This window comes from Psittacula echo, assembly GCF_963264785.1.
Source record: "Psittacula echo genome assembly, chromosome: 3".
NCBI lineage: Eukaryota > Metazoa > Chordata > Aves > Psittaciformes > Psittacidae > Psittacula > Psittacula echo.
In genome coordinates, this window is record NC_137736.1 from 56,597,666 (window position 1) to 56,609,893 (window position 12,228).

The 12,228-nt window shown below is 50.6% G+C and overlaps 1 protein-coding gene across 1 annotated transcript; it reads right to left on the reverse strand.

The window, feature by feature from the left end:
- Positions 1-990: 990 nt before the first annotated feature.
- Positions 991-10,821, reverse strand: SHOX (SHOX homeobox; the record flags this gene model as incomplete). Its single annotated transcript, XM_080612296.1, is given in 6 exon segments — positions 991-1,077; positions 1,079-1,237; positions 2,664-2,752; positions 2,842-2,899; positions 7,113-7,321; positions 10,548-10,821. Coding segments are annotated over 6 exon segments (876 nt in total).
- Between the last annotated feature and the right edge of the window lie 1,407 nt (positions 10,822-12,228).

Below are 12,228 nucleotides of genomic sequence, written 5' to 3' on the forward strand. Positions count from 1 at the left end.
CTTTTCCTTTTTTTTTTTTTTTTTAAGGAAAGAAAAGAAAAACGTAAAACCAAAAAAAAAAAAAAAAAAAATCTGCCTTGCCTCAGATCTGAAATTCCACATTTAAATTCAAACCAGTTCTGCTGCAGCAGCTCCTCAGTGATGGAAGAGATTCATGGCACTGAAATAATACTGTTGGCAACAAAGAAATGTCATCTTTAATGGAGACCAGCCCCAAGGATTTATTATTTATTATTATTACTATTTGTTGGGTTTTTTTCTGTTGTTTAGCTTAGTTCTAATATATTTCTGATCTTCAAAACGTGTTTCGTTTGACACATGCACAAGGTAGTAGCAAAACTGACAGCAGCAGGTGACGTTTATGCTGGAGCGATCACTTTTGCCAGGGTCAAAAAGAATTCCAAAGCGTCCCCAGTGTTCACAGATTAACATAATTTAGAGATCGTTTCCTTTCCTTTTGGGGGGTTGGGGGTTTGTTTTCGCGATTTTTTGCCTTTTTGGGGTGATATTTTAACTCTCTTTTCTCTCCTCACACCTACTTTATCCTCGGCGGAGTCTCTGACTCGTGGGTGCGAGTCCCCAACCGCGCCGCCACACGCGCGCGCGCGCTGAACGTCAACGGCCACCAACGGCTTCCAACGGCCGCCGGGGCCTCCCTTCTTCGCCCGGTTCGCCCCGGGCCGACAAGTCCCTGTTGGGGCTGGGGAGTAGGAAGAGGGCGAGGAAAGCGGAGGAAGGGTGCGGGGGGAAAGGTGTGAGATGAGGTGTGGCTGCCGCCGAGCGCTCGCAGAGCTTGGGGAAGGGGAAAGGAATAAAAACAAACAAAATAATAACAAGAAGGCGGCAGGGCGGCCCGGGGAAGAGGAAGAGGAGGATGAGCGGGGTCAGACCGGCGGTCCGTAGGGGTCACACACACGCACGCCCGCCCGCCCCGGGGTGAGGTGGGGATATGGTGTGGTATGGCATAGGGGGAGTCTGGTGTGAAGCGTGTCAGAGCCCCAGGGCCTCGGCGTGCTTCCGGGCCTTCAGCCGCAGGTCGGCGATGCTGGAGTTCTTGCTGTTGCTCTTGGCGGCGGCGGGCCACCACGGCGGCGGCGGAAGCGGACTCCGCCAGCGAGGCGATGGGCAGCCCGAACGGCGGCGGCGGGAACATCAGGTACGGAGCGTGGGCCGCCAGGTGCGGGTGCAGGTGCGGGTGCGCGTGGGCCACGCCCTCCAGCTGCAGCTGGGCCTGGACCTGCGGGGAGGGGGGGGGGAAGGAACGGGGACGAGGAGCGGCGGCAGAGACACGGCGTCAGCCACCGCCGCGGCACCCGCACCGCAACCGAACAGCACCGACACACACACACCGCGCCACGGCCCTCCCCGGAGCCACCGGTCAGCGTAGCCCCCCACAAACCTCTGAACGTGGGGCGCGGAGACGCACCTAGTCCTCCGCGCTTGTGAAAAGTAAAATAAACTTAACATATATATGTTAAATACGGCCGAACGCACTGGCGCCAACAAGTGCTAAATAGCTAATTTATATATATATATAAGCTAAATAGCCAATATATATAATACCTAATTTATATATCTATAAAAGCTAAATAGCTAATATATATAATAACTAATATACATGTATATAAATATATATGTTTATAAATATATGAATTATGGTTTTTTCAGGGATGTTTGTTTATACCTTGCTAAAAACTCTTTGGCCACGAGTCCCCTGTACACCGGGGTGGTGTTTGCATTGAAGCTTGCTCGACCTACACAAACACGTGGGATTGACTGAGAGATTTCAGCTCCGGGTAGGTTCGGGGAGGAGTTGTTGGGGAAAAGGGGGGAGGGGGGGGGAATTTATTTATGTATTTAATTATTTTGGTCCAAATATGTCTTAAAAAAAAAAATCAATACAATTAATCTGTCAGCTCCACGTGTCTTTGAAACCGAGAAGGTGGTGGAGGGTCCCTTTGGGCTGGGAAAATCGATTTCTCGATTAATTGACAAAAAAAAAAAAAAAAAAAAAAAAAAAAAAGAGGGAGGGATACAAGCGGTGGCTGGAAGCGGAACGCAGTTTCACCTCCCTCGGCCGGTTTTTCCCCAGCGGCCTCCCCCAGGGGGGCCCGGGCCCCGTAGCGGCGCCACTGCCGTCGGGAGAGGCCTCGGCAGCCCGCCGGAGAAGGAGAGGAAGAGCGGCATCCAAGGGTCTGCACGGTTTGTTCTCTTCGCCCCTCGAGTGGGAGACCTTCCTCCTGCAGCCCGCTCTGGCGCGGAAGCCCACCCTGGACGGTTCAGAACCAGGCCGGTCCGTCCCCACGGGGTCCCCCGGCACTTCCCTACCCCAGGAGGCCAGCCGGGCTCTGCCACGAGTGCGGGAGGCCCCAAGGCTGAGGGCCAGCCCACGGCAGGCGGCAGCGGGAGAGGAGGGCTTAGCACCGGCGGCGCCCCCCGGGGCCGTGCTCCCCCCCGCTCGTCCGCGTCGCCGGGCCCGAGGGGCGCTGAGCTCCCGACAGGCGGGCGGGCGGTCGCTCCTCCACGAAGCTTTACAGCCCGAGTTTAATACGTGCCAACTTGTATAAAAATGGCACTTGTAAACGTGTCCGGCTTCCTCCCGTGCGAAGGAAAGAGGGTCAGAGCTTGCCGGGGAAAAGAAAAATAAACCCGGAGCTCACTACCTGTTGGAAAGGCATCCTTAGGGCTCCCATATTCACGTAGGGGGCCACTCTGCAGGCGTCTAGATGGCTGGCGGTTCCCAAGATCACGCCTGCGGGGAGAGACGGGGGACGGGTGAGCGGTGAAGACGCCCGGGGCTTCTCGGCCATCCACTCCCTGCGGCCCGCTGCCCCGACCCACCTTTATGCATCTGGTTTTCCTGCTTTCGACACTTTGCTCTCCTATTCTGGAACCAGACCTGTGAAAAGAAAAGGCAAACAAAAACAAAACAACAGAAATATATGGAGGCAGACTAGGCAGCTGCTGAGAGAGGGCTCTCAGGGGGAGAGGAAGAGGCGGCAGGGGGCTCCCCACAACTTTGCTGAGGTCGCACCCAGAGGGGTGAGCCCGTCTATGTGCTGCGGTGGGGCTGGCTTTTTTTTCGGGGGAGGGGGATGGGGGAAGGGTCCTGTTCTCTTGTGCGGTTTCTCAGCAGGAGCTGAACCTAGGAAGTGAGGGTTGCTCTCGCACCCGGGGCACCGGGAGCCGGTGACTTCGCACCGAGACCCCCGTGTCCCCTTTCCCCTCCCGGGCTGGCAATGAAGGTCCTTGTTTGTGCCACCCGCCCGGAGCGAGGGGCCGCCCCCATAAACACGCAAAATAATCCCACCCGCAGGCCGAGTGGGATCCTCGGTCGCTTTCCAGTGACACCTCGGACATCCCGGGTACAGACCACCGGGGGCCAGGTCGAGCTCCGGGTCTGGTCCTAAGGGACCAGATCATCTGCCCTCTCCCGAGCTGGACTTAAGGATGGTGAAACTCTCCGAGGAGATGCTAGATACCGAATTTGAGCAGAAACCTCTAAATCATTCCTCGCTCCCCAAACGTTAAAAGAAAGCAAACCCCTCTTCTGCAGCCTTCTGGACAGACAAGAGCACTATCTTTGCAGGTTGGGAGTAAAGAAACGCTTATGCCTCGGAACTGCCTTCAATCCAACAATCCCTGTCGTGCCCCAGCTTCAGCCGTTCCTACTGCAACGAACATAGAGCAAACCGCTGCGCCTCCCCTGCCTCTTTTCCAGGGGTATTTCAGACCCTTCTTACTCTTCCCCTTCCGACGTGCTCGGTTTCGGGGCTCTCCCCAAACGATCGTCAGAGGCACTGATCAAAATGTTTTGCAGGCCCTTATCCTTACACCAAAATCTACCGAATATGGACAAACATTGACTTTCACCGCTGATAACATCTTGTAGCTGAGTAAACACCTACAACCTTTGATGTTCTTGCACTTGCCAAGAGCTCATACGGTTAATTAATACTAACTGCACTTCCTACATCAAATTTTCCCTTCAAGCTTTCTTCAATTGCCTTAATGATGGTCATTTACAACGGAGTAATTAGTGCAAAGAAAGGCTTCCAAAGGCATTAATTACCTCGGGTACCTCAGTGATTTTCTTAAGTAGGAATTGGCCTTCTCGGATTTGGAGCACCATTTTGCATGCCTGGGGTGGCTAGGGAAGAAAGCGAAGCCGACGAGCGGGTGACTGCGAACCGACAGACCGACAAACAGATCAGTCCCAGTCCCGTTTCCCGCCGGCTTGCGGCCAGCGCATCACCGCTGCCGCCTCTCTGCCCTGAAACACCCAGCTCTGCGCAGCCTGTTTTTCCTTACGAGCAGTATCCTAGTATTAACAACATAGATCGCTTCTCCTTTTAACTGGGCCGTTAGGGATTTATATATATATATATATATATGTATTTTAAAATACTAGCATGAAAAATTCGTCTCGCTTCAGAGACAGTAGTACTTTTTTTGTTTGGTTGTTTTTTTGGTTTTTTGTTTTTCAATTGTAAATCCTTGCAGGAAATCTCCTTGTGTGTTTTCCCCACGCCTCCTTCCCCCCACCCCCCCGCCAAAGTAGTGTAAATTGTCAGAAGGAATTTAAGCAGCCTTTAAACAACTTCTCTTGCAAATCAGAACATCTTTCAAACAGAAATTATATTTAAATCTGGGAAACGAAGTGCCCTTTCCCTTTAGCTATGAAAAAATAAGATTATGAGGAATAAAAGTGATGAATTAGCCACTGCGTTAAGCGATAATAAATCAGGCTTGGTGTGATTCACGATCAATTCCAATTAGTCATGAATATGCTAAGTAAAGCACAGTACACTGTTTTAGACAGTTATTTCTTCATTAAGGATCACTCAGTGATTTCTTTCACAAATGCTCTAATCTGATTTCCTTTTGATTTCCATTAGAGACAGTGAATAATGACATTTAATTTAGCCCTGCACCATAAACCCAAAGATATTTGTTGTAATTGAATTACTGCCTGCTCCTCACTATGGTCTCATAACTTTCAATTATAACCCTGACAGCTGGATGATATGAGTTTCCAGTACAACACTAAAAATAAAAGGTTAATAAGGACTAGCTACCATAGGAGCTTCAATTTATTTACAGCAAATTTCCACACTAAATTGAAACTATATCCTTTAACAGCAAGGGACAAGCGGTTCAAATAGGAATTAGAGAACCATTCTGAAAGTATTAAAAAACCCTAACTTTCCCTGTTCCCAACTTCTTTTCTCTGCTTCCATGTATTGATAGGTATCAAACTCTCTGCTTATTTCCCAATTAATCATCCATTTTCCCTTTTTCCCTTCCCCCCCCCCCCTTTTTTTTTTCTTGGTGTGCTCTTTTAAGATCCGCAAGCACTTGAAGCACCAATTTTCTTGTAACTATGAACATCCTGTTAAGGTGCTGCTCAGTAATAAAGTACTTGAAAGAAAGAGTGCAGAATTCAATTACAAGTAATTTATTTTTATAGAAACAGTACATCAAGGCCTTGGAAAGATATTACAGAGCCCAAGTAAGAAGATCTGGGAAGATGACATAAGAGTTGATGTCCCCTTCAGCAAAAGTTTAATCTTTTCATTAATTTATATGCTGTGGTTAGATCAATCTTCCAGGAGCAAGTAGGCCAGCAGCACGCTGAACCCCTGCAAGCTGGCCTTCCTAAAGGCGTGAGCCCGGCACCATCCCTAGCCCTGCTTGCTTTACACTGAGCAAGGCAAGAACTGAAGGGAGAAAACAGCCTTTAAAATAAAAATAAATAAACCAAAACAAGAAGGAAAACAACCTAGCTACTCTATTTATTTCAGGAAATGCCTCCAGGAGGCAGCTGTTTGAAGAGAGGTAGTGCTTTACTCCGGCAAGGGCTGCCGAGCAGCGGGCCCTGCCTGCCTGCTCGTCCTGGGGGGTCATGCTTTGGCGGGGGGAGGAGGTGGAAGAACACACAAGCCGGCCTCTCTCCCCACGGTAGCTTAGGACTGGGTTTCTCCTTCTCTCACTGTGCCCTGGTGATGAAGGTGAGCACGGAGACCTCCTCCACCTGTGCACACATACCAACACAAGCACATGCATAGATACTACACGTCTGCATGTTGCACCTCTATCTCCGGGGTGTGAAGGCAGTTTGTTCAGTGGAAGGGTTGTCTTGGTGGCTTTTTCTTCTTGGATTTTGGTTTGGTTTAGAGTCTGTTAGGCCAAACACAGGGTTTATAACCCAAGGAGGGATTTCCTTCAGGTTTCTCCTGCTCTGGGCCTGCTCAGAGAGCCACAGGTTGATCTTATTAATTGCATTTTTATATATATTTTATATATATATACATACATCTCTTTGAGAAGGCATTCCCTAGATGGCTTAAGGGAGGAGGGAACTGGTATTTTTCCCCTACATCAAACTAAAAATGTAATCTTAAAATAATCAATGTGAGACACCCAAACAGACCCCATCTGATGGCCCCAGAACTGCAGCAACACGGACCATTTTTTCAAGGTTTCCAAGGCTAATTGGTGTTTAGCTGTATCTGAAGCAGGGCTGGAGGGCCGAGGGGAGACGCCAGCAGATGGGGTGCCATGCATTCGTATGCCTGTGTGCGAATCAGAGCAGGCACCTCTCCCCCTGCTCTGGCTAATCCTGTCCCTCTGCACCCAGACAGTCTAGCCTTATTCATAGCGATTGTTTCCTGGGCGGTTTTTTTTTTTTTTTTTTCTTAACGTCCTCGTGTAAGAAGGAGAGGGAAGAAAGTGAGGATTAAGGGGGAGTTAATGGCACGTTTGCAAGGCAAAGTATAATAATTGTAAAAAAATAGCTAGTTACTCAGTTATTAGAGACTTGTCAATGCTATCACCACCCCACCATCACCACTTCAAAATTTAAAAAAAAAAAAAAAAAAAAAAAAATTAAACCTCCTTCCTAGGAAACGGAAGACACAGACAGACATTCCCAGAGCAGAATTACTGTTTGGCAGGACAGGTACAGCGGAGTTGCAAACAGCTTCCCCTATCACATGTGTCGTCTCTGCCTTCACCTCCCCGCTCTGGATGAAACGGGGCACTGTGCTAGGATCCGCTGGCAGTTAGGAAGTGAGATGAGGACGTTTCCAGGAACAGAGCCTTTCTCTTACCTGAACCCTAGCTTCAGACAGTCCCAGCCTCTGGCTTAGTTCCTCCCTCATGAAGGCATCCGGATAGTGAGTCTCATCAAAAAGTCTTTCCAGCTCATTCAGCTGCTCTAGTGTGAAATTGGTTCTGCTCCTCCTTTGTTTGAGCTTGGTCTGTCCATCTTCGTCTTCCGACTTTACATCTTCCCTCTTCTCTTTGCACTCGTAGATCCCTACCGGGAGGGGGAAGGAGAAAACGACACTGAGCCTCCCCTCGCACCTCTCCGAAGTTTCTCTCCGCAGCACACGGGGGGCTGCTCCCTCCCCTCTCTCCTTCCCCAAATTCAATCCAACCTGTGCGGGCGGGACGGGGGATCCCCGGGCCTGGCTGGGACCGACAGGCCGGAGAGGCGAGCAGGGCCCGGGGGTACCGAGCGGGGCTGAGCCCCGCTGTCAGGTCCGCGCGGGGCAGGGGCACCTCGCCGGCCGGCCGGTGAGAGGGAGGAAGGGAAGGAAGGAGCCGCTATGCCTTGCCTGGCTGATGCCCCATCAGCAAAGCTATATGTATCGATATAATTGTATTTTCCTTACAGGGCGAGGAGGAAGCCGTGCTGCCGGTTGGCACGGGCAGCTCGGGGAAGGGGGCTAGTAGGAAAACCTCAGGTTCCCTGGTACTTCCAGGCGGTGGGAAAAGAAGAGGGACAGGGGGTTCTCCGTCGCTGTTTTCTCTCAAAGTAATATAGAGAGGGTTATGCAAGAAGCTCCCCACCGCTGTCATGGTGAAGGCACGGTGAAAATATTTGCCTCGTAAAAGAAACTTTCCATGGGCCTAAGACAGAGACCGTCCGTCCTTCTCCCCCTTATCATCCCGTCTTCCCTCAAATACTTGTCGGCAGGTCGAAACCCACGAGGCTACGGGCCTGGACGGGCAGGCGGGGGGGAAGCGAGCCCAAGGACCACGGATGACTCCCAGCCCCTTCAAAACATCAGATTCCACTCCCCATCCCAGCTCTCATGGAGCCCAAGAAGGCTCGGAGCGGGCTTCTCCTGGGCAGAGAGAAGGAGGGCTGGGGAGGCAACGGAGAAGAAGTTGCTTCTTTTTTTTTTTGTCTTGGAAGGGGATTTATGTTGCTGTGGCAAATTACCTTTTTTATTTACTTCCCCCACACACGCTCTTTGCCTCAATTCCAGGCGGCCTAATTCACTGGCCCTCTTTTAAATCGGGCTAACGAAAAAAAGGGTCGGTGCTGGAGCAAGCGGCACCTCTGGAGCTTGAACCGGTTCCTCGGGATCCCCTGCACATCCCGGGGAGCGCATCCACCGCGGGCACCGGCGGAATCCAGGGACCAGCCTGCTCCGACTGCCGCCTTTGTCCTGCTTCACATTCTGGGCCGTGTGGGGCTGAGGGGAAGGGAGGGGAAGCCACATCTGCAGATAATTCCGAATTAAATCTTTTTTCCTTCACCAAATACACGTGTTATATTTGTGTATATATGTGTGTATACATACACACGACTGTGCGCATGCACATATATATTAACCTATGTACTTGGGGGCATCCCAAAACCCAAATGACTAACTGCAGATCGTAAGTTAATTGAACATAATAAAACGTCCTGAACCGCATCAGTGCTTAAGAAAGGCGGGGACCCAAGCTGAAAAGCTCGTTTTCACTTCCGAAAAGAAAACTGTCCCTGGCCGTATAACCGTTCCTCCCGGCTGGATATGGGCTCCAGAAAACTTTGGGAAGGGTCTGGCCTCCGGAGCGGGCTGTTCGCCGCTTGGGTTTAACGGCGTTTTGTTCAAGTTTCTCAGGGAAGGGGAACCCCTATGAGAAGATGAGGGTGCTCATCCAGCAAATGCCTGGGGAAAACCAGGCGCGTTCAAAAGCTCCATCTCCTTTCGGAGATCCGAGGCTACAGCATGTCCGTGATAGGTATGAAATATTAACTAGCACATCGGTGTGACTGAAATCACACGCCGGAATCAGTTGGAATTAGACTGAAACCTGGTATGAATTTAAACTGTCACAAGCATCTCAGTTCCTTCCAACTCCTCCCTTCCATCCCCACCCCCAGCCCCTCTCCATAGATTAGATGAGCTAAATATACAATCAGAATTTCGATACGCAGGGAAAAGGCAGAGTAGCAAAGACGGGTGGTTTTTCCTTCGTTTGCGTTAGATGTTCAATATATTTTTATTTTCCTGCTTTTTTTTATTTTTTAAACCACCTCCTGTGTGAATGATGATTCCTCTGAACTGAACCCTCTCTTTTGTAATCTCGACTAGAGAAGGAAAATCAGCCGCGCTGAGCGGTACTGGCTTGCGCAGAAATATGGATACCCGAATATGGGATTATGCCCCGTCCTTCTGTTTGGGGAGGATGGATGGAAGAGAGGAGGATATTAAATAAGCGTTTGGGCTGTAAATTAAATTGCCTTTCGCCCAACGTTATATTAAACAAGATCAAACAGTAGGAAACAGCTGAAAGACTGGTTGTTGTTCCCTAACCTATTAACCGGTTTTTATTACCCCGTGCTAGCCGGTAGCTCCCCAGGCAGGTCCACCTGTCTAACTTGCCTAGAGACACTTTCTCAACTTTCTAATCCCCCCGCCCTTTTTATTCTCTCCTTCCCCTGCGAGCCTATGCGGGATTTTTAGCCGGCTTGGTTTAAAAATTGTTTTTAATTTAATTTCTTTCCCCTAAAGGAAGGAATGGCGGATTTCCCCTCGGGGCCCGGGCAGGCCGGAGGGATGCGGTGCTGCTCGGGCCCAGGTGAGAAGGGCAGGAGGGGACCGAGGGATCAGGCTTCAGGGCCGGCCGGTGCCTCTCTGCGAGAGGATGTTCCGTCTCACCGGGCCCGGGCAGCTCCTTCCTCTGACTAGGACAGGCTGACCAAAACAAGACAAAATGTCCAGGGACAGCCCTTTCCTCATCCAGCTTTCTCCCAGAAGAAGCAGCAGCAGCATCCTGACGGCCCGGAAACAGGAAGAGCAGGTCTCTTATGGCGTTAAAACTGCCCGGACAAGGTTTCTTCGTACAAAAATACACTGGCAGACAAAAATGTCTGACGTCCTGCGCTGCCCTCTTCCCCGAGGCGAGCGAATGTCTAACGCGCGGGATCGATTTCGGATGTGAACGGGGGCCAGCCCGAGGAGGAAGGGGGATGGGGAGAGGGGGGAAAGGACTGAAGTTGCGAGTTATTTTTCACGGCTATGTTCGTGTTATGGTGCAGGCGTCTGTGATTCTAAGCCTATGTTCCCGCCGCTGCGGGAGGGAAGCGGTCAGAGGAAGGAGGCATGATGCGGGAGGCGAGCCCGCTCTCCACGCCGGGACCGGGGCCGGCGCCGGCGCCGGTGCAGACTCAGCCCCGCTGCGGAGAGCCAGGGGCGGCCGGGGAAGGGGCCGGAGCTGACGATGAGAGTCGCGGGACGGAGGGAGCCTAGCCCCGCTCTTACCTTCCGCCGTCCTGCCCGTGCTGAACTCCTTCAGTTTGTCCTTGTCGCTCTCTACGTGGTCTTTGAAAAGATGCACCGGGCAATGATTGCTGCTCTCGGTCATGTCCTGCAGGTTAGAGTCAGAGTTTCCAAGCTCCCTAGAGCGAGCCAACCCACTCTCCAAAACTTCCCTGTAAGTGATCGTCTCCTTCTTGTTGCTGCTGCCACTGCCGCTGCTGCTCTCTTTGCTTTTCTGGTCAAAAGATTTGGATACAAAAGCTGTAAGTTCTTCCATGGCTGCCCGGTGATCTTATCCACAGAGATCCACTTGTTTGCAGTCGGAGATGTGGCCGTCCTCCGCACGCTGTTTTTGCACGTAGAGGATGGGCTGTATAGGGTTAGATCACTCCTGCTGTTATTTATGCCTTTCAATTTGAGATCACACTATTTATACATGGCTACCTCAGCCCAACCCCCAGCTCTCCCTGTCTCCAGCAATTACTGACTGCTCCATAGTTGCAGGCGGACTCCGAGCAGCTATCTCCCCCACCTCAGTCCAGCAATTGGCTTTCTTTTCATTTCATCACTCTTTGGCATCTTTGCACCTTGATTTAGGGAGGTAAAGAGGCAACGGCGAAAAAGGGGGGGGGGGGGGGGGGGGGGGAGAGAGAGAGGGGAGAGAGAGAGAGGAATAAAAGGGAGGGATGGGGGAAGAGGAAAACATGAAAATAGGTATCTGCATTCTGTAAGCGGGTTGCAGAAATGAAAGTCGAGGAAGACTTAATTGATTGTAAGGACATCCTGTGCGTGGCAACACTGAGGGTAAAACCGGACCCACAGCTAATCAAATAACTATGCTCCTGCAATTAAATATATCGCTGTCAAGAGGAAAAGAAAATGAGTGTTCAATAAAGAAAAGGTAATGAATGAAAAGCCGGAGATGTGCATTTGTTGTAGTCATTGGGAATTCAACCTGGTTTGCTATTTGGCTAATTTCGCTTAATTCAATGGTCAAAAAAATCGGCGAACCAAAAATGCTGTTTTAAAAGTGTTGCCTGTTGTGGCGGGTGGGGGTGCGCGGGAGAAGGGGAACGAGTGCAGTTAAAAAAGTTGTGGGGTGTCTCGGAACTCCGTGTCGGTGTGTTCGGAGGATTTGGAGGGGGTTGCTTGCCTGGGGTGGGGGAAGGGGAGATCCATGGGTAGGGGGCTCTCGAGGTACACATAAATGTTGTAGGTTCTGTTTTCTTGTTTAATGTTATTATGTTGTCTGAAGGTACTGTTGGGGAAAATTAAAACCTAAAGCGGTTTTTTGGCGGTAGAGCTGTCCTGCTGCGTGCAGCAGAGGGGTGATTTGTTAACACGAGAGTTTGTGCGCGACAAATAGAGCATTAAATCCTCCTTCTTTTTTTTTTCTTTTTTTTTTTTTTTTTTTTTTTTTCCCTTTCCTCCCTAACGAAACGTATCCTGCCGGGTTTAGGATAGGAATGACAATAATTTCCCCACCTTGTTCTTGGTAGGCTGCCGTTATTTTTGTTGTATTCTTGGAATAATTATTATTCCCGTGCGCTGGAATAGCTGCCCGAAATTCTGCCCCAGATAACAGCGGCGGCATTTCCAACGCTTCATCCTCCCGCAGAGCTGACTTCCCACCTATTTAGTTATTTCTACCTCCTCTCATCGGGCTTTAACGAGGAAGGTTATT